The sequence below is a fragment of the Pogona vitticeps genome, chromosome 6 (assembly GCF_051106095.1).
Source record: "Pogona vitticeps strain Pit_001003342236 chromosome 6, PviZW2.1, whole genome shotgun sequence".
Classification (NCBI taxonomy): Eukaryota; Metazoa; Chordata; class Lepidosauria; order Squamata; family Agamidae; genus Pogona; species Pogona vitticeps.
Window position 1 is genome coordinate 1,584,460 of NC_135788.1, and position 25,837 is coordinate 1,610,296.

Genomic DNA, 25,837 nt, shown 5'->3' on the forward strand with positions numbered 1-25,837 from the left:
GGAGACACACTGGCAAAGACCTCATTCCTTCCTTCCTTCCTTCCTTCCTTCCTTCCTTCCTTCCTCTCTGGAACTCCCTGCCACTGGAGGCAACTGGTCCCCTCTTGGCTGTACTTCCACAAGCAGATCAAGACCTTTCTCTTCAAACAAGCTTTCCCTGAATGACTGGCTGCCTAATTGGGTAGGAGAATTTTTTTAACAGCTTTGCAAGCGTCATCTTGTCCAAGGGAAGAGAAGCCTTTACAACAGAGGTTCTTAACCTTTTTACTGGTTGGCACCCCATTGAATCTCAAAACACATTTCCATACTTCTTTGAAAAATTCGTTCTAATTTATTCGTGATAAATTTTAATTTATTGCAAAACAATTTACTGAAAAACAGATATACAATATTGTCTCAAGTTTTAGTGGCTCGTTTGTGGTTGTTTATTCATAATAAAAAATTTAAAGCAGGGTTCCTTTTTCAAAAGAGCTACACGACATCTCAACAGTTCTTGCTGCTGGTTTCAATGTCTTTACTTTTCTATTATACGTGTTGTAACCCGCCCAGAGTAGAGCTATGATACTATAATGGGAGCGGGATACAATTTGAATGAATGAATGAATGAATATTCCAGTACACATTCTAAGTAAATTATAAAATAACGTGTAAGCAAAAATTAACCTTAATTTTACTGAAAACACCGTTTGTGCAGGACAAAGTGCAATTTCTCATGGTACCCGCGAGTGCATGGGGTGCGACAAAAGTAAGATGGATCATATTGTCCCTAGCCTCTGGTCATAGCGTTTGCCAGGACGTACCAGACTCACGTAAGTACTCAGTACAATCAAGTCAAATTTATATAGAGACAGCTTTGAATTCTATATTATAAATCTAGAAGTTTAAAAAAAATGTTACTAGTTAAGAACCGCATGCACCAACCCCCCCCCCCCGGTGAAGAACCGCTTTTTTAAATAATAAAAAATCTGCTTTTTAAAACTTTCAACCATGATTTTAAACCAATCCATCCCGCCTGCCTGCACCCCACCGGTTTGGGTGCACAAGAGTACCCTCAATTCCCCTCTGTGGACTCCAGGGGGCGCCCTCCCTCCGCCTTCTCAAACCGACGCGGGCCAATGCCCAACTTCCGGGCCCTTCTCTCTCTCTCTCTCTTTTCCCGGCTCTGTGGTTTGACTGGCGGGCCTCTTGCCGGCGCCTGCGCACAAAGACCCTCCGCGCTCCGCGGGCGAGGACCGGAAGCCCACTGCCGGCGGCCATGCTTCTGCCTGGCCGAAGGCGGTGCCCGTCGTTGGGGGCCACTTCCGTTTCCTGGAAGGCTGGCCTTTAAAGCCCAGCTGTTGCAACCCGGGGAAGGAGGAGGTGGTGGCTGCCCTTGCGCTCCTGCTTCTGCTGCGGAGATTCCTCGGGAGAGGCTGGGCTCTCTGTCTCTCCTCGGCCCGCCGGGCTCTCTTCCCTGGGGAAACCCTGCGGCGGGGCGTGGAATCCCTGCAGCCCAGCCCCGTTCCTTTTTGCCACGTTCGTTCCTTTTCCACCCCAGAATTACCAGTTACCGTTACGGTTCCTCCGAGGAGGGGGGGCTGCTTTCCAAACCGCTGGCTCTTGCAAAAGGTGCGCCTGCAAGACGGCTTGGGGACGGGGGCCAGCCCCGCCGCCCCTCCTCCGGAGACCTTGCCTGCGTTCCCGGACCGGCCGGAGGAACGAAGGAACGAAGGAAGGAAGGAACGGACGGCCTCCTTCCTTTCCCAAGGCGGACGCCGGGTCCCGTCCCGTCCCTCGCCCGGATCGGGACGTTCCCCCGGGGAGGAGAGCAAGCGCAGCCGGCGGCGGCGGTGTTCCTGGCCCCTTCGGTAACGACGACCCACCCCTCCGGGAAAGGAACGGGGCCGCCGGGGACGTTCCTTTTGGGGCGGCGAGATGTTCAGCTGGTTGGGCCACGACGACAAGCGCCGCAAAGACCCCGAAGTCTTCCAGACGGTGAGCGGGGGGCTCAAGAAGCTCTACAAGACCAAGCTGCTCCCTCTGGAAGAGTACTACAGGTTCCATGAGTTCCACTCCCCGGCCCTGGAGGACGCGGATTTCGACAACAAGCCCATGGTCCTGCTGGTGGGCCAGTACTCCACCGGGAAGACCACCTTCATCAGGTAAGAAAAGAAAACCTTCCCACGCTGGGGTGCCCCACGGATCCCCAGGTTGCCCAAAATCCTATTGATCTTATTGGCTTAAAATAGCTTTATTTTTTAAAAAAAAAAAAATTCATGGAGAAGGACCTAAGACAGCTCACAATCACGAAATGCGATTATTTAAAGTTGGAAACCATGAGTAGGCAGCAAGGTTGACATAACTAAAATGCAAAATTTAAGATTACACACATTGCATAAGGAGTCATCTTCCATCCGTCACAGGCAATCTTAAGGCAAAGATCAATAACTTTGCCCTGTCGTGTGTCGTTCAAAGCCAGGTAAGATATTTAACGGCTAGCTGGGTTCTCTTTTCTCTCTTGTGAACCCGAAGGTCTGATTCTCAGTCGGCTTATGGGTCTCATCATTTTTTTTTCACTTTCAAAAAAGAGGATTCACATGGAAATTCCCATCTGTAAAAGACGGATCCTTACCTATTTTCCGGGTTAGGTGCGGGCCAGTGAGGTACAAAACACTCCCAAGTTAATCTGCACTAGAATGAAAGAGTATCCTAGTGTTGGCATCAAGTAAATTAAATAATGTCACGGTGATTCATTTTCTAGAAAAAATAATGACGTTGCAGTTTGGGCATTGTATATCTTTTTGTGAAAGGGGAAACAGATTGCTAGAAACTGTGATGACATATCTGGGTGTTGGTGTTGGTAATCAGCATGATCAGGCAGGTATAGAATACACCATTAAAATATGTGGCTAGCACTTTTTAAAACACTAGAAGTTCATGGGAATCCTGAAAAAGTATGCATATCTGGTGGTGATCAAGGTGGTCTGATCTTCACGTACCGGACGTGTTCCATGAGAAGAGCTTCTGGAATTGCTACAGGCTTATGTTTTGGGAATTTGATAGGCTCACCCTATGGTTAGACCCGAAGTCCATAGCTGAATAATAATGTGGGTGTCCGAGAATTCCAAGCACCAGAAAATGGGCAGCAAATTCCTTCATCTTCAAATTGCTCATAAACTTCTGGTTGGTTCTTGGGGGTCTTATTAGGCCAGACCTTATGGGGTTAAATCCTAAATCTATTACTCGTGGGTTCAGAACCATTTCATACATACAAGGTTACCATATGTCCATGTTATGCAGATTTGTGCCCCATAAACTGGTCCTCAAATACCTCCTTTGTTTAGCAGTGCTTCTGTTGATGTTTAAGAAGATAAACGGTCTTTCCCAACCTGGTACCCTATAGATGGGTTGGGCTGTTACTCCAACATCCAAATCTGGTTGCAGCTGGTGGGACTTCTACTCTAGCGCAACTGGAGGGCACCAGGTTGGTTCGGGAAAGCCGATTCTTGCTGGACTCCCCGTGCACCAAACAAGACCTGGTCAACTTAAGTACAAAGGTTTACCTACGAGCAAGGGTACTGTACTGCCATATGGACCTACTACCCATGAACTTTTCTTGATTAAGGAATAAGTGCTCTCGATGCTTCTCCCATTCACTGGTGGATCCCAGGTCTTACACACCGGTCATCCCCTTGAGATGGCCCAGGCCTTGTTGCCATTGACTTGTTATGCCTGAGAATAAAGCACCAGCATTATTTTGTATTTCTCTGTAGCTTGAGTGGTGAGATATTCAGGTTATGGGTGGAAGCAACCCTGGCCCAAATGGTAAACAGGTTTACCGTCTCGTGGAGAAGAACTATCAAGAGTTTCACTGCAGAACCTTCAGCTAAGCTGAATTCGCACCTAGACGGTACTTCTGTGTGCACCTGTGAGGCCTCTTGTCCTGCTGCAGACTAGCACATACCCATTCTAACCAAAAAAGGGACAGCCAACTCAAGATGTAAGGGCTGCTGTGCTGTGTGCATGGTGGTGGAATGGATGTAACACCCCATCCCTTGGGATGTAAACCAGGCTTCTGGGCATTTCCATGCTGTGTGTGTCCTCACCCCTCCAAAGGGATTGTTTAGCATTGGTATCTATGCTTTTTCCTAGTTCCAAAAAGTTGGAATGCCTCTCCTGTTTAGTCATTCAGTTTTGTCCAACTCTTCGTGACCTCCATGGACCGGAGCACGCCAGGCCCTCCTGTCTTCCACTGCCTCCCGGAGTTGGGTCAGATTCATGTTGTTAGCTTCGATGACCCTGTCCAGCCATCTCATCCTCTGTCGTCCCCTTCTCTCCTCTTGCCTTCACACTTTCCCAACATCAGGGTCTTTTCCAAGGAGTCTTCTCTTCCCATGAGATGGCCAAAGTACTGGAGCCTCAGCTTCAGGATCTGTCCTTCCAGGGAGCACTCAGGGTTGATTTCCTTCAGAACAGATAGGTTTGTTCTCCATGCAGTCCAGGGGACTCTCAGAAGTCTCCTCCAGCACCACAATTCAAAATTGATGCTTAGGGACTGGCAGCCTGAATCTGAAACTAAAATATGTTGGAGTTTTTGCCTTTTATGAATCTGACTATCCTTAGAAGGGGGTCCCTGAGAGCTTATCTGAAATGGAGTTTGGACGTCAGGCAGGCAGAAGGCGATTCCCCACTCTCATTCCTGCTGATTTTTTTACCTTTTGAGCTTCTTCTACGGCATGTTTGAGTGTTGCGGGAAGAGGCTTTTGACTTGTAATGCCTGCATCCCATTTTTTAAGCCAGTGATCTCCATCCCTGGGAAAATAAAACGCAGAGCCGAAGCGCACACCTGTCAGATGATGTGAGGAGGTTGGAAAGCAAATGTATGTCCATGAATATGAATTGTTTTACTAATTGTTATTGCCTGTTTCCATGGAGCCTAATGGGAAAGACAGGGTGTTTCTTACCGCGGTGTGCTCCAACGGGGTGCCTTCCGAACCTGTGGAACTAGGACACCCATGGTTCCCAACCAACTGCGATGTTGGGAGTTGGGTATTGTGACAGATCCCCGATTGGAGAAGGTTATACTACGGGTGTGTGTCATGTGCTATCAAGTCAACAGCCAACTGATAGCAACCCTAATAGGGCTTTCAAGGTAAATGAGAGATTTAAGCAGATATTTGATTGTTTTTACCAACTCCTCACCACTGCCCCCAGTGAATTTCCATGGCCGAGCAGGAATTCAAGCGGTGGTCTAGATCCTCTGAATCACCGTCTTGTGGCACGTAAGATAATTATTGAGACTTTGTCCTCTGCTCTCTCTCCTAGATTAGCATTAACGACTGCATCTCTATAAAATTGAGTCTAGTTTGAGAATCCGGGCATCCATCAGGCCTTACAGTGCTTTGAGCTCTTAATTGCCTTTCTTTATTGAAGTTCTAATGATATTAGAGCTGGTAAGAATCCATTCTGGGGAAATTAACCCAAGGAACCAAAACTAGACTGGTAGTCTGGAAAAGTAGCACTTCCTAGCACGGAAGACAAACGCTGGGCTTAATGTCAAAGTACAAAAGTTTCTTTAGAAAAGGCAAAACAGTGTGTGAGATGGTAGAAAACTGGTTTCGCTGCCATTTCTCCTGGAGCTAAAAATACTTGCTAGAAAGAGAAGGGGAGGGGGGAGGAACAGAAGTAGGTTAAAAAGAAATGAGGAAAAACGTGAAAAGTCATTTGTGATCAGTGTGACCTTGAGGAATCTAGACATTTCTACTTCTTCCCGGTTGAAACTTAATGCTTGCATCAGAGAGCCCAGTACAGAATGAGCAAGCATTTTGACAAAATGTGCTTTGTTTTCAAGAGATATTTTGTGAACTGGCATTAGCTGGTTCTGGTAGAAAAGGATATTTTTAAAGGAAGACTCAGAGGTAAGAACATTCTATGTAAAATTTTGAAGAGGAGATGATGCCCTGTTTCTCCGTTTTTTTTAGTCTTAATGCTCCTCACCCCTTTGCCCTATCAAATGTCATGCCAGCGTTCTTTCAGAAGTTTATTCAGATTGCTTTATCCCACATCTATAGAGCATTGAACCCGTCCTCGGGGGGGAATAGATAGATTCAGAGTAGTATTTAGACAACAGTGGTGTCTAAATTAGACAGTGTCTAAGATGGCCTTTCTATTTCTCCTGACAAACTGATCTGCTTCACATCTTAGTCCTTCTACGGAAGGCAGCCTTTTTCCACCAGATTTCGTGAAAACAGCCTGACCCATGGAAGAATGAGCCTCATGACCCATTGGGCTGCATCCACCAGGTTGGGGGAGGCTGGCTTGCCTTTTTCTTCTTCCACGGTCTTTCCTTTTATGAGCTCGTAGCAAGAGTTGTCCAGGGCACATGAATCGAATGCATTGTCCGGGAGTCTCGGATCTTTATTTCAGAGAGCTCTTCATCCCCAAATAGTCTCCTCTTATACCCAACACAATGGCAGGGGAGATAAACGTCTCTTTAAGGTCTTTCAGAAAGTAAAGCTGGAATTCAGAGATGCCATTCGGAGAGACTCAGAGCTTTAACTGTGCTCGTCTTGAGATGTGGAGAAGAATAGGGTCTTTGTGGCTGATAATAGCAAGGAGACATGGCTCTTCTTGAAAGGAAAACCGGCCGTAGCCCTCCGTGATCTCCCAAGAGGAATCCGGCCGAGATCAGGGCGAGAGAGGTGGATTCAAGGGGTTCCCCTCCCAGTAGACCAAGATGTTGGGGGTTTTGACTACTGAGACGGTTGCAGTGACATGGCTTCCCCCCCCCCCAAAAAAAAATCCCTCTCCTCAGTGGCTATGGAGAGCAGAAGTCATCTTGTTGTGTATAAAGCTGATGAAGTGAGACCGATGATGTCCGTCTGGTTCTGGAAAGATTCAGCCGAGGTGACAGCTGAAGCCAGCTAACAGCTCCAGTTCTACTCTTCCAGGTTACGTCCATCTTTCATGCCTGCTGGCCTCCTCTCTGTTCCAGAGGGTGTCCCTTCTGTGCAAAGGCCAGCCATCCTCCTTTTAAAGCTTTTCCACGTTGCCCCCCATCCCCAAAACAAACTGGATCTGTGCTGTCGTCAAAACGCACTTGCCTTTTTGTCAACTGCTTGCTTGCATGGATGAAGCAGTGGGAGAGTCTGTATGGTCATTGATGAATGCTCTGTATGCTCCTGTTGCTACTTAGAATAGCTCTGGCTCAGATCCACAGCCCGGTTGATAAAGTAAACACCTCTGGGCTGCAGCCATGCCAACTGACAGCATGAACTGCACCGAGGCCTGTTCCTGTTGGCTTTTGTGTTACCCCCTGTGCCTTGACTCCTCGAAGACTTCTCACCATTCCAGGCATTGCATTCAAAGCCTTCTGTATGCGACCGGCAACAACCAAAAAAAACTTCTTAACTGTTAGAGCAGTACGACAACAGATTCAATTACCTCTGGGAGGTGGTGAGAACTCCAGTGCTGGAGGCATTTGAGAGAAACTTAGACAACTATCTGTCAGATTTGCTGTGATCTGGATTTTTGTCTTGAGCAAGGGGTTGGGCTTGATGGCCTTGGAGGCCCCTTCCAGCTTCATGATCCTTTGCAGAGCAGCCTGTAACCCCGAGCTGTTTCTTCATAAAGGATATGCCATGAACTCCTTTGCTTGGTACTACAGTACTTTGTTGTTGTTTAGTCATGTCCAACTCTTTGTGACCCCCCCATGGACCAGAGCACGTCGGGCCGTCCTGCCTTCCACTGCCTCCCGGAGTTGGGTCAAATTCATGTTGGTTGCTTCACAGACACTGTCCAGCCATCTCGTCCTCGGTCATCCCCTTCTCCTCTTGCCTTCACACTTTCCCAACATCAGGGTCTTTTCCAGGGAATTTTCTCTTCTCATGAGATGGCCACAGCTTCAGGATCTGTCCTTCCAGTGAGCACTCAGGGTGGATTTCCTTCAGAACGGATAGGTTTGCTGTCTTTGTAGTCCAGGGGACTCTCAAGAGTCTCCTCCAGCCCCATATGACTGTACTTATAGTTATTTCTTAACTTTCTAGCTTTGAGGTGAACATGGTCTATGAGATACCCAGTGTGCTTCCTAGCTTTGGGAAGGGGTGCAGTGCCTGCCTCTCTCCTGTCCCTCTCCAGCTTCAGGGAGGTTGTAATTGATGGAAGGTGCTAAGACATCTCTGTTGGATATATATTTCTAGTTGCTACCTCTTCTGCACAGAATCGTAGTTCCCAGCTGAGAAGTGTGAGGTGCCACTAAGGAAGGAAAGGCTAAATTTCCTTCATATGCGGATCTTGATATTTCTCCAACTCACATCATCTCTCATGAGTGAAAGATAAGACAAACATAGCTGGAGGACGGTGCCTGTTGAAAGTAACATCTTAAGCAGTAGCATTTTAAAGTAGTGGAACGTTCTGAACTGTCTCTAAGGGCAGCCCCATTTCAAGCTCACTGCAGTAATCTAACCAGGAACTTTCCAAGGCACCTTATTCTGCATGACTAGGCTTGAAAATAAAGTGTGCTCCGATTTAATCACTGTTTAGAGCAACGGTCCAAAGAATGTGAATTTACTAGCATGTGATGACACCAACAGTGAATGTATCATCAATATGCATTTTAAGCTCCTACTCCAGTGTAGTTTTGCTCACAACAATCTTCTTGGGTCTCTTCTTCCTCCCAAAGGTCGAGATCTTTGTTCAAATTACCTTCATGAGTTGGCCCCTGTTTCCAAAGCTTGGGCATGTAACTTGTTTGAATCAGCCAAGCGCAGTCTGAAAAAGCGACTGCCTATTTCTAGCTAGCCACAAGTCAGAATGGTTAGAAAAATTGGAAGAGTAGGTAGATTGTGTGGGTTCCTCATTTTCTTGGCACTAGAATCTGAAGTTAGCCTCACCTGGGGTTCTTTGTAAAAGGTAAAGGTTCCCCTTGACAATTTTGTCCAGTCGTGTCTGACTCTAGGGCGCGGTGCTCATCCCCATTTCCAAGCCATAGAGACAGCGTTTTGTCCAAAGACAATCTTCCGTGGTCACGTGGCCAGCGTGACTAGACACAGAACGCCGTGACCTTCCCACCGTGGTGGTCCCTATTTATCAACTTGCATTTTTACATGCTTTCGAACGGCTAGGTTGGCAGGAGCTGGGACAAGCGACAGGGGCTCACTTCTTCGTGTGGATTCGATCTCACGACGGCTGGTCTTCTGACCTTGCAGCACAGAGGCTTCTGCAGTTTAACCCACAGCACCACTTTTGAAGCCACTTATTCAGAGGCAAAATGATCCAAAGCATTTCTTGAACTTTATATTATTTTTCTTCTTTATTTCGTTCTTCCATTCTTTTCACCTTCAATTCGTAGAATAATTGAGTTGGAAGGGGCTCGTAAGACCTATGTTCACTTCCTGATCAACTCGTCTGTTGTTGCTCTTGTGACTTCTGCCTGGGGCAAGTCAAATGTGGGTTTAGATTTTTATTTTTAATCATGGCTCAAAGTCCAATAAACTGAGCACACAATGTATCAGGTGATATGAGTCAAATATCTGCTGGCCACTAATGCTTTTTGAGCCACAGTTTCTTTCTTTGCCAATGGCCTTCCTTGTTGATACCGGTGTTATCCAGATTAAATCTAGTTGGCATCCGTATCCCATCGATGGAGAGGTTGGATCCAAAAATGGGAGGTAGTTCTGTACAGGATTCTTCCCTTTGTTCAGGCAGCTGTTTTGACCCTTTGCTGCTTTTGGGTGTGTCCTTTAAAAAGCTGGAGGGCGCAAGATACTCGGATTCAGCCCTGAAATCTCATACATTGACTGCAGGAAGGTGGTGAACTTTCCCTGCTCTCAGAGTTTCCTGGAAGTGAGTGAAGGGGCAAGTGTTTTAGGCAGATGGCAAGTGAAAGTATTGGTACGAGGAACTGCTTTTACCAGTCAGCCTTTCTAAGTGTTTATACAATTTCTGAACTTCCCATTGCCTTGATTCTTCAAGTAAATTAAAGATTACACATGCAAATAATGAGTGGGTTTTTAAAAGCCCAGCACAGTTGTCATGTTTTAGCCGTGTGGTCACCCGAAGAAAAAGTGGAACCCATTTGCCTTTAGGCTACCACTTGGGGAAATGATGAAGTTGCAGTTTTGGACTACAGCTCCCAGAATCCCCTGGCCTGCAAGGTCTTGTGGCCTTTTTCCAAGCTCTGCTCCAGGCATCCAGCCAGCCTTATGGTCTTGGGGGTGCTCTCTGTCTGTGCGCCTCGCCTGAGTTTCTCTGTTGGGTCTTAACGCTCTTGGGTTTGCTTGCATAGGTACCTCCTTGAGCAAGATTTCCCTGGGATGAGGATCGGGCCGGAACCCACGACCGACTCCTTCATTGCCGTGATGCAGGGGGATGTGGAGGGCATCGTCCCAGGAAACGCCCTGGTGGTGGATCCCAAAAGACCCTTCCGGAAGCTGAATGCGTTTGGCAATGCCTTCTTGAACAGGTTGGTATGGAGCCTTTTAGGGCATCACGTGCCCCCCCCCTCCAGGAGTAACGTTGTCAACGGAAAACTCACCGCCTTTGGGTTTGAACCAGGCAAAACCTTTGAGTACCTTGGAAAACCTTTGTCCTGCATTCGTTGTTGTTGTTGTTTTTATCTTTGCTTTCAGCTGTACTGAAATGGTATGCAGAGGACCGCTTTGCTGCCTATCCATCTTGCCACTAAGAGATACTGGTTGAAGTCCTGTTGTATTGCTACTCAAAAGGCGTAACTTTGGGAGGTCAAATTACCCCCAAAGTGTAAAACTCTCTGTAGGCCTGGTCTGTTACCACACGGAGTCTTATGTGACTGAGCATGCAGAGATTTCTTAACCTGAGCATCCTCTATGAATCATCAGCTGTGATTTTTCCCAGTAAAAAGTTTATTTTAACAGTAAGTCTTTATCAAGTCCAGAGAAGAAATGGTTGGCTTTGAGCTTTCTGTAAGAATTGTTTTATTCATTTTTTCCTGGACTGAAGTGCAGTCCTTCAAGCCTGCCGTAACCATGCTGTGTAGAAAATTGTTTCTTAATGCAAGCTGTGCATGAAAAGTGCAGATTTAAAGCAATTGTAAGACCCCCAAACCCAAAAGGAAATCAGCTTTGTCTGAATAGAGCCGGAGAGACCCAGCCCTGCTCACATGCCAGGCACATGATGTCCTTCTCTCTGCAGATGACTGTACACCCAAGCATTTCGTCCCATGGTGCCATCCGCTGGGTCACAGAGAACCCCTTTCCCAGCAAACAGCATTGAGAGACTATCCTTGCCATGACTAAAGGGAAGGCCGGCCCCGCCAACCCCATGCCCTTGGTGGGAAATTTTAATCCTACCCCCTTGCAGTGGCACACGTTGCAGGAGGAGGTTGCCCTAATGAAATAGAACCATCTTGCAAGGCTGTGGTTACTCTATGTAGACCATTAGCCTAGATGGAGCAGCCGCCGGAGCGCTCCTCATTGAGAAAGGACATCTGGGTGGCCGGCAATACGAATAAGCACAGTGCTTGGGTAACATGTTCTAACCAAAAAACCCTGGGGAGTTGTAGGAAACTGGTCAACATGCAATTAGGCAGGATGATGGCAGTGTATAAAACGTTTCCGGTAAAATTCCTTTTCCCCACAGTCTATCCAGTCTCATCTTTGCTGGGAAAGTGGTTTTGCATAGGGTGAGTCATGGCTAAAAGTGTCAGGCAGCTTCGTTTGGAAGGGAGAATCCTTCAGCAGACGGCAGATGCTTTAAAGGACCAGGGTTTCCACCTTTGAAACACAACTGGGGAAAGTTATGGGTGGGAGCTATGATAACTCCCAGAGTGACCATACTAGATGGGGGATGCTGGGAGCTCTTCTCCCCCCAGAAGTAACTTTTCCAAGATCCAAAGACAATCTTGACCAGATGTATTTTAGGAGGAGTTTTTAGGGAATCGCCTTCCACTTCCTCAAATACATGAAGTAGGATGATGCCAAGGCTCTGCAGAGCACCACAAACTCTCGTCTCTCACCTTAGGTCTTCCTCAGATACCTCGCTGAGCAAATTTTCCTTGCCTAACCTTGGCGAATCATCCATTAGTTGCTTTTCTTACTGGCAGGGTATCTATCCTGCTTGTCTGTGGCTGGTGCCAGTAACATAATGGTCATCTTCTAGCTGTAGTTGTCTTCGGCTCCCAGTCCCTGCAATGTTGACACACACTCGGAGCACGGACGTGGTAGTCTATCGCCACAATCCTGTGGATTCTAATTCATTTGCTCAGACGCGTTGGCTAAAAGAAGTTACACAACAGGCTTGACTTTCGGAAGTGAATTGCTGCAAGTTAAGATATCTCTGGAGACCTTATCTGTTGCATGCCAAGCATCACAACGCAATGTGCAACACATCAGGTCTCCAGAGATTTCTTAATTTGCGGTAATTCACTTCTGAAAGTTAAGTGGGTTTTCTTTTTTTTTTTTTTTTTGGTAACTGCCCAACAGGATTTCAGCCAATGCTTTTGAGCAACTGGATTGTTGTTGTTTAGTCGTTAAGTCGTGTCCAACTCTTCATGACCCCATGGACCAGAGCACGGCAGGCCCTCCTGTCTTCCACGGCCTCCTGGAGTTTGGTCAAATTCATCTTGGTCTCTTCGGTGACCCTGTCCAGCCATCTCGTCCTCTGTCATCTCCTTCTCTCCTCTTGCCTTCACACTTTCCCAACATCAGGGTCTTTTCCAGGGAGTCTTTTCTTCTCATTAGATGGCCAAAGTACTGGAGCCTCAGCTTCAGGATCTGTCCTTCCAGTGAGTGGCTGAGTCACCAGGGGGAGGGAGAAGGACTGGTGATTAGAATCCACAAAAACTCCTGCTTTATCTAGTCTGGTAGCTTCGGGGGCATCCTGCTGGAATAGATCTATACGGGTATCCCATGGGAAATCCCCCAAGCTGTGCTGTGAAATGTGCGTATGGCTCATAATGCAGAACATGGAGAAGCCAGCATGAATGGCCAGACGCTGATCTCTTAACTTGGGGGATCAAAGGTAAAGAAACCTTCGAGGAGGTTCATGTTGCCGCTTGCCTGCCATTTACAGCGGAGGGAGAAACAAAGGAGTTTGGAGATAATCAGCAGCTGTAGCTCTTGGCCTGAGCTGGTAGCGAGCTAATCCAACTTTTCATCACCAGCCCGTCTCCCTTCCCCCTCGCCCCGGTGACTCAGCCACTCTTCTGTCTGCCTCCCAAGGTGTGTGCCTCTGCGGGGGTTTTCTTTTGGACGGCACCTCCCGTTTCTGAGCATTTGTAATCCAGAAGCGCAAATTTGCACCGCTTCAATCTGCAGGTGGTTTGGGCAAGTCTCAGCACCCGGACCCGAGTCTCGGGGCCCCGATTCCCAAATGTGACGCCGCATCTTTGGGTCTTGAGTCCCGAATTGTTTGCCCTAACCCTCCCTTCCCTCCCTCAAAGTTTGGGACTCGGGACCCTGACCCAAAGACTCAGACTGCCCATGTGCCACCCGGTTGATAGGTCAGCACATGCGCAGAGACCGGGAGAGGCTGCTTGCCACCCCCACTGCCCAAGTCCCTCTAGGCCTGTTGTAGTCTGGGTCATTTAGAGAGCGCCAGGTTTGGGAAAAGTGCCGCGAGACACTTTTCAACAATAGCTGCTGGGCAGTAAATAGCTTTTCTAGTGAGCTCCCAAATTTTGCCAGGGGGGGCGTGAATTCCACATTCATGGTGAAGACTTCTGAATATAATTATCTAGGCCTGAGTCATTCTCCCCTTCGGCTGCAAATATTCTTTTTCTCTGGTGGCTTGATGGTGAAAGGTTCTGGTTTCTCTCTTTCTCCTTAGATTCGTCTGTGCCCAACTGCCGAACCCGGTCCTAGAGAGCATCAGCGTGATCGACACGCCGGGAATCCTGTCTGGGGAGAAGCAGAGAATTAGCCGAGGTAAAGGGAAAGGGGCAGCCGCTGACCCGGGGGGGGGGGAAACCCTTCTGGATTTCGCTCAAGGGTTGGTTGGAAACAGGAAGACCCCAAAGGGCAGTAGATGGTCACCCTTTGAGGTCTTGGAGAGTTTGGGACAATTGAATCCTTTTGCTCTTGCTTTACCCCCTACGGACTGTGCCCGACCTGCATTTTGAACCCCACGTATGTTCTTTCAGCGTTACGTGTTCATTTCGCGCCCTGGGGCTGGCCCCTTTTGTGCCTGGCTGCACCCTGGAGAAAAGACAGGCAGCCCATCCATTGCGTGGGCTTGATAGATGCATCTTCCTCAAGTCCCATCAAGAGGACACATCCCTTTAAGGTTTCGTTTTGCAAACCTCCCACGGACTCCAGAGAATGGCACGCCATGCAGTTTTCCTCTTTTGCCCTCACCCTCCAGACATGGGTCAGAGCGACTGCTCTGGTTGCCCCGGGGGAATTTCAGTGCCGACAGGGAATTTGAACCCATACCTTCTCCGTCTGAGCTGTCATGCTTGATCCCCTGCATCACAGCATATTTACGCTGCTTCTGTGAAGGGTGAATGACACTCGTGGTACAATGGGTTAAACGGCAGTCCTGCAGCCAACAAGTCTTCCCGTGGCCCAGGTTCAAAGTGGACTCCGTCTGCCGTCCTTCGTGGGGGGGGGGGTCAGTAAAGGGTGTGCTCAGCTTGCCGGAGGGGTGTGTTTGCAGAATGTGTAACCTCCATAATAAAAAAGATTTTGCAAACCACCCAGAGTGTGCTTGGGGTGCAATGGGGCAGTATAGAAGCAACACACTTCTTTGCTTTTTGGCTCGGATTACTCTTCAGGGGGTGGGCGGCAGCGCTTTCCTCATTTCATTTTTGGGAAGGATCCCCCCCCCCCGGACTGATGAAGCAGATTTTTATCTAGCTTTAAGTGAGCTTCGGTTTGGGATCCCTGCGTTTGCCTTCTTCCCTTTCACTCTTTCAGTTGCTACAGCTCTCCTTCCACATTTTGTTTTTCTCCACTCCTCGGTGACCATGCCTTTCTTCTGTGCTGGGAGGCCTAGAAAACACTTTGCAGCATCTGCTGGCCTTTTAGATCATCCTCTTCACAGTAACAGATGCTCATCCAGAACTGGAGCAGGGAACTGACGAGTTAACTTAACGGCTCCTGCAAAACTCACTGCAGGCCGGTCTCTGCAAGTTCTTGGCTGCCCTCCCTCTTGTCTCGGATATGCTCAGAGCTGCAGGTCCCCGAGGATAATCGGGGGACGAGAAGATGGGAAAGAGGGAATTACCGGAGCCGATTTACAAATCCTACAGAGTTCAAGATTGAAATCCTTGAGAAGCACCTCTTCCCTTCTCTGCTCCCAGCTTCCTCCTCCTGGCATAAGGACTGTTTACATTTTTGCTGAAGGGTTTGTGTGCAGAGCGAGCATGCCAGCCTGCAGATTAAATAAAGAACTGTGTCATGAACGCGTCATGTGTCATGTTTCTTGTAACATCCAGACTCGGCTATCTGCCTTGTCCCTCCCTGGAGAAATCAGAGAAGCAAAACCCACTCTTTGATTTATGCTTTGATTTATTTCTCTGGCTCGCCTGGGGAAAGAGGAGGCAGGGGGCCTGATCCAGTCATTCTGATAAATAAGCTGCAGACAGGCAGGCCACTGGCTATTGGTGGGCGTGATGGGCAGCTTTGACCATGCTTCCTTGTTCGTGGTAAGCCAGAATCCTCTTGAACACTGGCTTCCCATGGCAAGTGAATCTAGCTGTCGGAGGTGGAATCATCGTGTCCTTCCGTACAAAACAAGGAATCTAGGCTGCAGTTTCTTTCCAATGAAATCTTGTTGATTTTGGTCGTTCTTGACCACATGCAGTGGTGGAATCCTACGGATAATTGAAAGCCTGCTAGAGTTTATGTCATCTAGCAGGTATCTTCTGTCATAACGTCTGTTGCTCTGCTTTTATTTAATGGATGACTTCCTGCGTTTGTGAGGATGCCATCTAGACACCTGTATTGTGGAACAAATTGGCACTGGTTTCATAAAAAGGATGCTAGGAGTTAAGTGTTGGTATTTGTGAATATCCGTTTGGGTATCATGTTTAGGTAGGCTGTGGAATAAGACAACTAGCAATAGATTGATTATCCTTGTCTTGCTAGATTTCAGTGGTGCTAGCCAGGCCCTCTGCGGTGTGAGGGTGGCAGTATTGGAAATGTCTTAGTGCATGGTTGATTTGAAGTTGGCTTTAGCATGGACGTGGTGGCGCTGCGGGTTAAACTGCAGAAGGCTCTGGGCTGCGAGGTCAGAAGACCAGCAGTCACAAGATTGAATCCACAGGACGGAGGGAGCTCCTGTCGCTTGTCCCAGCTCCTGCCAACCTAGCCGTTCGGAAGCATTTAAAAATGCGAGTAGATAAATAGGTACCGCCTCGGTGGGAAGGTCACAGCGTTCTGTGTGTAGTCGCGCTGGCCACGTGACCACGGAAGATTGTCTTCGGACAAAACGCTGGCTCTATGGCTTGGAAACGGGGATGAGCACCGCCCCCTAGAGTCGAACACGACTGGACTAAATGTCAAGGGGAAACGTTACCTTTACCTTTAGTAAAGTTGTGAATGTATGCAGGCTGGCTTTGGGGGGCCACCTTCTTATGGGATTCCCCCTTCCTTCCTTCCTTCCTTCCTCTCCCCTGTAGGGTATGACTTCGCCGCAGTCCTGGAGTGGTTTGCAGAGCGGGTGGACCGCATCATTCTCCTCTTCGACGCCCACAAGCTAGACATCTCGGACGAATTCTCCGAGGTCATCAAAGCCCTGAAGAACCACGAGGACAAAATGAGGGTCGTCCTCAACAAGGCGGACCAGATCGAGACGCAGCAGCTCATGAGGGTTTACGGCGCTCTCATGTGGTCGCTCGGGAAGATCGTCAACACGCCGGAGGTGATTAGGGTCTATATCGGCTCCTTCTGGTCGCATCCGTTGCTCATCCCAGATAATCGCAAGCTCTTCGAGGCAGAAGAGCAGGACCTTTTCCGGGATATCCAAAGTCTTCCCCGCAACGCCGCCCTTCGGAAGCTCAACGATCTCATTAAGCGGGCACGGCTGGCCAAAGTAAGTTCCTGGACGGGCCTAACGGGAAGTTGTTTGTGCGAGGTTTTTTCCCTTGACTTCCTTAAGGGAGACCCCCAAAGTACTAGTTCCCCTCTGTTCAGCATTGGTTAGGAGAGTCCTGTGTCCAATCGGGGACATCACAGTTTATGAAGGGATGCCAACAAAATGGGGCACATTGAGAGGAGGGCAGCAAGGATGATGATCATGGGGGCTGGGAACCAAGCCCTAGGAGGAAAGATTGAAAGAACTGGGCCTGTTGAGCTTTAAGAAAAGAAGATGGAGGGGAGAGAGGATAGCCCTTTTCAAAGCCTTGAAAGGCTGTCCTTCAGAGGCAGGGGCAGGATCTGGTCTTGATCATCCCAGAGTTCAGGACACATAATCATGGGCTCAAGGGACTGTTGACCAGATTTAGGCTGAAGTATCAAGAAAAAATTTCTTAATTGTTCAAGCAGTACAACAGTGGAACCCATGACCTTGAGGGGGAGGTGCTGAGTGCTCCAGTGTTGGAGGTCTTCAAGAGGAAAACTGCATCAGCATCTGTCACATCTGCTTTGATTTGCATCCCTGCCTTGAGCAGGGGGCTGGACTGGATAGCTTTGTAGGTCCCTTCCCAATCAATTATTCTATGATTCTCTGATGGCTTTTCCCTGAACGATGGCCCAGACCCGGTCATGCAGAAATTAACCAACGGAAGGACTACCTTTTTTCAAAGCAGAATGAATTCCCAGTTGGTCAAGCCCACGTGTGCAATCGTGGGTCAGAGATTAGCTCAGAAAGTTGACTCTCGTTTTGTAGTTAAACAGGAGCTAGGGCACAATGTGAAGCCCTCCCCCCCACCCCCTGTGGTAGCTAGTTGGGCAGCTGATGAATCAGAATAGTCATTAACACCCGACTGGAGACAGAGAGGTGCGTCTGACAAGAAGGCCAATGCATTTCTAGGAAAAAAATGGCTGTGCTGATAGAAGACGTGGCTCGTCTCTTGTAGCAGGAATCCTCGTTTATTACCTTTATTTTCCTTCTGATACTCAGCCCCAGTCCGGTGCTCTCCCTATCGTATCAGTAGCCTCTGGTTCAATTGGGCACTACATCAATCATTCAGGATCAGCAGGGCTGTTGTGTTTGTTTTCTCTGCCTAGTCCAGTGGTTCCCAATTTTGGGCCCCCAGATGTTCTTGGACTACAACTCCCAGAAGCCTTCAGCACCCCCATCTGTGCTGGCCCTGATTTCTGGGAGTTGCAGCCCAAGAACACCTGGGTTGCCCAAGGTTAGGAACCACTGGCCTAATTATGTAAAGGTTCGCCTGGCACTTTTAACAGCACAAACCCATTAGCAAATGCAAAATAGATATTCCTTTTTTTAAAAGCTCCATAAATGACTTATAGATTAAGTGCCAATGATCGGTGGCTTTGGGGATGGAAGAGTAGTTACGCCCTCATTCCTTTTTACTCGCACACACCAGTTTACGCCGCTCTCTTGTGCTGCCTTTAGGTCCATGCCTACATCATTAGCTCCCTCAAGAAGGAGATGCCCTCCGTCTTCGGCAAAGACAACAAGAAGAAAGAGCTCATAAACAATTTGGGAGAAATCTACGGACGGATTGAGCGGGAGCATCAGATCTCGCCGGGAGACTTTCCTAACCTTAAAAAGATGCAAGTGAGTGCTCGGAATGAGAGAGACCCTGACTCGGAAGAGTAACGTCTCACTTCAGGGGCATTTAATCAGGGCACAACTCGGGAGCTGCCTCTCTGGGAACGTGCTGCGGGGGAAGAAATCTTTTAACTCAAGAAAACAGTCTAGTTTTTAGTTTAGATTAATGCTGTGAGAGAGAACCTGCCTGCCCCCCCCCCAATACCACGGTAGCAGCCGTGCTGATTCCTTAATCATGGCATCAGTGCCCCCTCTGGCCTCTGAGAGATGACCACTGACCGCATGACACCCAGCGGGCCACAGCTGTCCTCAGAGGTTTGAAATCCTCTCCTGGAGAGGCCTTGAATCATTGAATGACCACAGATCAAGAAGGGGGGGGGGGCTGACAAATTTCGAGCACGAAGTTCCAAATCTCAGCCACCCCCAGCAGAAAAGCTCAGCCTCTCGTGGACCCACCCACTGCACGGAGAAACGGGCTTTTGTGGCTGATCTGAAAGGCCAGGCAGGCTTATGTGGGGGGGGGGGGTTGGTGCGTTCTAATTCGGGCTTGTTTTAAATAGGGTTGGCTGACATGTCACACCCACCCTAGTGAGGAGCGTGGCCTTCGCACTGATCCCTCTTGCTGCGCACCCTGAAGCTTATGTGACAGAAGTGGGCCAAGGAGCACTTCTTGGGTCGCACGATGTGGCGGCGTGGGATCAAAATAGCTCCAAGCCTTACACGACACCTCTTTTTATCAGCCGTTCTTTCCAACACGGCAGGAATGAGTAGTAGTGGGTTTTCTCTTTGGATAAGGGATTTCATCAATTTGGAGAAGGGAAGACACATAAGATAATAAAATGGTGTGTTTCCGAGGCAAAGAATGTGCTACGTGGGCCGTAAGGGCCACTCGGAGATTTTATCTTGACTCATCGAGCCCCTTTGAGCTAACGGGCGCTTCTCACTGTCTTGGACGAGCCGTTTGTAAAATCAAGCATGCCAACTGAGAGGGAGCATGATATAATAAGCCAGGCCTCTTTCCAGTTGGTCTCTCCTTAAAGCCATTAGCCAGCTTGGTCTGTGTGCAACAGATGGGAAACGCTTATCCTGCAAGCAAGGGGAAATGCTCTTAAGGCCTCAGAAAGCTCATTTCTACTCACTAGGTCACCTGGACAACACCGGTTTTCAGCCGAGCAAATGGCTTGGAAAAAGAGGAAGGGGGGTGGGTGAAAACTGCGGGAGGCTTGCAGGGCCCTTTCCCATCATGGTGAGACCACCCCCTCTCCTCCCCCTTACTTGGGGGATTAAACGCTTACAGGGCATTCCCTTCTGGCTGCAAGGGTGGGTGCCGTAAGGCCCGTGTATGCAAAGGCAGGGATATAGACCAGAGGCTCTGTCAAACGGCAGAAAAGCCCAAGGATGGGAGGTTGAGTGGTTAGGGGCCATCCTCACTATTTCTGACTTGCAGCGGTGCTGAAGAGGGTTTGCAAGGTCAGATCCTTAAGGAGTGGCTTTACCAGCACCACCTGCCCCACCCCCAGTGAGTTTTCATGGCCGAGTCAGGATTTGAACTCAAGCCCTCCCAGGTTACATCAGGATGTGATAGATGCCTGTCAGTTCAGTACCTGCAAAATGACAGCATCTCTGGGTAATTTTCAGAGTCAACAACTTTGGTTTTATTGCCATGAAGCGTCATTCATTCATTCATTTATATATATAAGATGTCGCCCAGAGTGGTCGACCACTCTGGGCGACATCTTATAAGACACACATGATGACCCACCTGTTTGCAAATGATGTGGCTTTAACTAAAAGGAGGATGTTTCCTCCTTCTAATGAGTATTGTCCATCTGTTACTTTGCAAGAGGTCATTTTTGAGAGCTTTTCCCCCCCACAGACTTCAGCCTAGTAGCTGGAGTATGGGATCAGGACTCGGGAAGACCTGAGTTTACATTCCTGCTTGGCCATGAAGCTTAGTATTTGACTTTGGGTTAGTCGCATTTTCTTAGCCTGGCCCTACTTCACGGGGGTGTGTGTGTGTGTGTGTGTGCTGTGAGGATGGAACAAGGAGATGAGCCACCTACAGCTCTTTGATCTCAGCAGACAAAGGCCAGCCTTTAAGTGTGTCAGATAAAATAAATAATTCTGCCTAGTTTCCTGTTTAGAAAGAAAGTTCTCGGCTAGTCCTGGGGCAGGAACGGGAAGCTAAGGTGGAACTAGGCCCCTAGCTCATCCTTAAAGGCTTTTAGTTGAGGCCTTACACCCAGGTGAGCTACATTTAGGGGCCTGCCTGCCTGTCAGAACTCCCAGAGTGGAGAATTATGGGATTGGTAGTCCAAGAACTCCAAAAAAGCTCATCCCTAGTAGCCACCTCTCCTAGGTTTAAAGGCTCACACATTTTTTCTCTCTCCCCTTCTGTCTGCCTTCCCTCTTTCAGGAACAACTGCAGGGTCAAGATTTCAGCCGGTTCCAGCCGCTCAAGAGTAAGCTGCTGGATGCAGTTGATGACATGCTGGCCCATGATATTGCTCAGCTCATGGTGCTGGTGCGCCAGGAGGAGTCCCAGAGGCCGGCCCAGATGGTGAAAGGAGGCGCCTTTGACGGCACTCTGCAAGGGCCCTTTGGCCACGGCTACGGCGAAGGCGCAGGAGAAGGGATCGACGACGCCGACTGGGTGGTGGCCAGAGACAAGCCCATGTACGACGAAATCTTCTACACGTTGTCCCCCATCGATGGGAAGATAACGGGAGCCAATGCCAAGAAGGAGATGGTGAGGTCCAAGCTGCCAAACACGGTCTTGGGCAAGATATGGAAACTCTCCGATATCGACAAGGACGGCATGCTGGACGACGAAGAGTTTGCCTTGGCCAACCATCTCATCAAAGTCAAGTTGGAAGGCCATGAGCTTCCCAACGAGCTCCCCTCCCATCTCATCCCGCCCTCTAAGAGGAAACTAGCCGAGTGAGGAGGGCCTGCCTGCAAGAAACACGGGAAGCCAGGGGGGAGGGAAGTCAGGGGGAATGTACCTAAATTGTACCTATTGGGACGTGGGGGGGGGTCACCTTTTTTTTTGGCTTGTAACAAGGTTCAGGCATGAAAGACCAACAGAGGCCAGGATTAGATGCAGTTCAGATTTGCTTGGAATGATCCTTACTTTGATAGATCTTGATTGCAATAGAAACGGAGAGAGCGTCGCGGGCTGTGAACTGTACGCCTGCGAGCGGGGGGAGTGGCTGTCGCGGTTTCGGTCAAGCATGTTGGATCGCTTCCCTTGGGTTTATCCCTGATGCTTTAAATAAGCCGCAGAGCCTCGGATGGATCCCAAGCCTAACCTTAGAGAGAGAGAAAAAGACCTCTATTTTGGGGAATGTTTTCAAAATTTGCACTTTGGTCTTAAGCGTTATTTTTTGTCATCTGCTCATCAATGTTCCGTCTTCCTGCCTGTCATGTCTTTTTAATTGTGTTTTTTTTAAATTACATACTTGTGGTACAAAAGGGTTTGCAGGATAACACTGTGGGAGGGCCTCTTTTAGCCATAGGAAAGTGATCGCTCCTGATCGTTTGCATTTCATTTGGGAATGATGGGAGATCACGGCTCAACGTATGTCATAAGAGGACCTGTTTCCATGGTTTCTGGACTGTGGATTCCGTGCCTTCCAGAGGGTGGCTCCACATGGGTTTGAGATCCACTCAAGAGATCCCCAGTGTATGGCTTTTGGCATTATTAGCTTCCACCCTACTCAATGCCTTCCCAAAGAGGCGAGAGACCTCCCTGTGCAACCTGGTTTTAGACCCTCACGTCCTGACTGATAATTTTTTATTATTACTACTAGGATTAATGCAATTGTTCCTTCTATTTATAGGAAGTCATTATGTAGAAGTGGGCTGATTTGTGTTTCGGACCACAGCTCCCGGAGGCCTCTGGGCAGCACGTCTGCCTACGGGAGTTGTAGTTCAACACACACATGATCCGACCTCTACCAGGAAGTGAATGGAGAGATTAGATGATAGCTCTCCTAATCCTGAGATGGCGTGGCTTTGACTCTGGTGGGATGGACATTGATGGACCGTAGCGGGAAAGCCGGTTGAGGAAGGCCAGGTGAGGAACTCAAGAGAACCTCCTCTCTTGGAAGGGGAAGGCCAGACAGAGACACCATCAGGAGGAGGGAGGCAGATTGGCTTCTGCCCTTTCTGCCCTTTCCTGTTCTTGAAAAAGGCCAGTAATTTTAACAGCTCCTTGAATGTTGGCCCCATTGCTCTGTGCGTGTGTGTTTTGTGTGTACACACCTAACATTACAAGTCTCCAGATCTGGGGTCCCCAGATGTCCGTGAACTACCACTCCCATAAATCCTGGCCAGCACCGCTAGCGGGAAGCGCTTATGGGAGTTGCAGTCCAAGAACTGGGGGGACCCAAGGTTGAGATCCACTGTTCTAGAATCCCATTTCCTTGCCTGTTCTTTCCTCCACTGGAAAAACATGGGGTACAGTATCCTAGGCCAGTTCTCTTCTCTAAACTTCCGACCACAGCTTTTTACAGGCTCCTGGGCTCACGATGTCTACGTGGAATGATTCTGAACCTTCTCTGGATCTGGAGACCCTGAGCCAAGCTGCATCCGGCTGCTCCTCCTCGCCTTCGCTTTGAGCAATGCCTCTTCTCTGCCTCCCCCCCACCTTTGTTTCGTTGGCGTCGGCCGCGGGATTGCGGCCTTGGTTGCTTCGTATATGCTCAACCTCTACTGTGACCTGCAGGCGATGGAGGAGACCGGGACAGAACAAATTATAACTTATTTTATATCTCCATGTTAATATTATATAGAGAAATATATATTCAGTGTCTGTAAAGCAACTTTATCGGAGCGCATCTATTGTAATCTTAAGAAAAAGTTAAATTCATTAACCCTTTTTGTACCTGCATCCTAAAACATTATTTTTACAAAAAAAACCCAAACCAACGAGGTCTACTCTGTTTTGTTTGCTCTTCTTGTGTGTAAGTGAAGTTTGAAGGTGCTTCCAGCTGAGCAATTGTGCAATCGGTGTGCTTCACGCATCAAAGCTCACAGGGGCCCAGATGTTGTCTATGTCCAAAGCCCCACCAAGAACTGGCGCTTCTCTGGACTGTGGGTGCACGTTAGGGTTGCAAAAAAACAAAAACCTAACCTTTCCAAAGGTTTTCCACTTGGAAACCCTTTCAGGTTTCCCCAACACTTTCTTCTCTTTTTTGGGTTTTTTTGTGGTTTGACAACAAAATCCAAAACCAAAAAACGGTCAAGTAGGAAAAGATAGTTTTTATTGTTATTATTGTTAATGAAAGACAATTAGCAGTTGGATCTTCAGAGTCTAGGGAAGCGGGGTAACCTTGGGCCGGTCACGCTTTTTCAACCTACCTCACCGGGTTGTTGTGAGGATAAAATAGGGAGGAGCTATGTAAGTCTCCTGGGGGGAAAAGGTGGATGAATCACTGTACTTAGGAACGGCAGGAGTAGGAGCCGTCTGTCCAATGCACCCTCAACTGGGCCAGGGCATGTGTGTATGTGGGTGCAATTCTGTTTGTATGTGAACTTGTTTGTACAACGTCTGCAAGTGACCCAAAGCATCTGTTGTGCGGCCTTTCACCTTTGTGTTGCTAAAATTTGAGTTCCAAAACGGACTGACTGACTGGAAATCTCATTGTAAATAAAATGGATCAATGTCATTTGCCTGTTGGTTTTAATTTCATTGGGATTCCAGATCTCTTTTCTCTAGCAGCTGGTGGGGGAGAATGAAGAAAACACACCCACCCACACAAACACAGATATGTCTTGTGTTTCTTATTTAATGATGTTTCTGTGGGACCTGTCGCATGATGCACATCTGGATGACATCCCACAATGAAAACGACGGTCTGAAGAGGCACCGGAACTGAAACTAAGCACAAAAAAAAAAAAAAGTCCCCAGGCCTTCAACCAAAGGTCAAAAGTCTGGGCATGTTGAGCTATTGAATGCCAACCCAAATAAAATTTATTTCTTGAACTTCTATATCGCCCGATTAATGCAAGGCTCTGCTCTGAGTGGTTAACCATGAACTAATATAACAATAATAAAGGAAATACAATAAAGAAAAACCAATAAACTAAGTCAACGGAGCTTCCAAGATTAGGAATCATAATTGATGGGCTGTGAAGGAGCTTTCCAGAAACCCAGGGGCTGCCAGACAGACTTGACAGAGCAGTATATCTCTGTTAAAAAAACCAGCTTTCTATGATTGCCCATTCACAGGTTTTCATAGGTGGGAAAAGAGGATTCCCTCTGCATCATTCTGGCTAAAGTTCCCTGTGATGAGTTCCTTTTCTGCAACCCCCTAAAGCCAAACTGAAGGCAATAGGCTTTCCCTCATCACTGCACATTTCTTTTGGAAACCATGTTACCGCATAACCAGGAGAGTCCGTTCCCTTCCTCTGGTCTGTTAGATGCACTTTTATTATGAAAGAAAAAGCAGTCCCGGGCAGCCAGCCAGGGCAGAGGAGGAGGAGAGGGCATCATCCGTCAGTCAGCTGGCATACTCTCCGCTTGCTTGTTAAGGAGAGGGTGGAAAGAAGCATCGTTGGCCCCGTTTGTACCTCGTTGACGACAGCTCCCAGAATCCCCCAGCCACTGTGGCCAGTGACCATGGCAGGAACAGGATTCTGGAAGAGTGCTGTGCACCCTCAAATCATATTGCAATTTTATAGCAGCTCTCATAGGAGGGATTGCGAGGTGTGTGAGAGACGTTTAAGGAGTGGTTTTATCACGGACATCCTCACTCCAGGCTTCTTCAGGTCTCCTGAATCCTGATTTGCCCCTCTATCCACTACAGTCCAGTGGTCCCCAACCTTGGGCCTCCAGGTGTTCTTGGACTACAACTCCCAGAAGTCTTCACCACCACCTCTGCTGGCCAGGATTTCTGGGAGTTGAAGTCCAAGATCATTTGGAGGCCCAAGGTTGGGGGACCACGGCCCACCACTCTGGCACTGGAAGCAAAGGGAGAGCAGCTTCTTCAGCCGCCTCTACCAAACGAGAAAGGGAGAGGGCCAGGCGTAGCTCTCCCAGGAGGCGATGCCAAAAAGATGGTGCCGCCACCAACCAAGAAGGCCAGACGTCTTGTGGTGGAAGATTTCCTGGTCTCCTTCGGTGTAGACACCCAGAAGAACATAGGCTGGGACGATCTGGTGGTAGAGGAGGATGGCCTTGGGGAGACTCTCTTCC

The 25,837-nt window shown here is 48.5% G+C and overlaps 1 protein-coding gene across 1 annotated transcript; it reads left to right on the top strand.

Annotated features, from left to right (window-relative positions):
* The first annotated feature begins 1,294 nt into the window (after positions 1 to 1,294).
* Positions 1,295 to 24,308, top strand: LOC110082565 (EH domain-containing protein 3). Its single transcript, XM_073002724.2, has 6 exons — positions 1,295 to 2,141; positions 10,265 to 10,441; positions 13,783 to 13,880; positions 16,577 to 16,989; positions 18,478 to 18,642; positions 21,053 to 24,308. Exons 1-6 carry the CDS (start codon positions 1,915 to 1,917, stop codon positions 21,578 to 21,580), a joined length of 1,608 nt encoding a protein of 535 aa, XP_072858825.2. The 5' UTR covers positions 1,295 to 1,914; the 3' UTR covers positions 21,581 to 24,308.
* Positions 24,309 to 25,837: the final 1,529 nt, after the last annotated feature.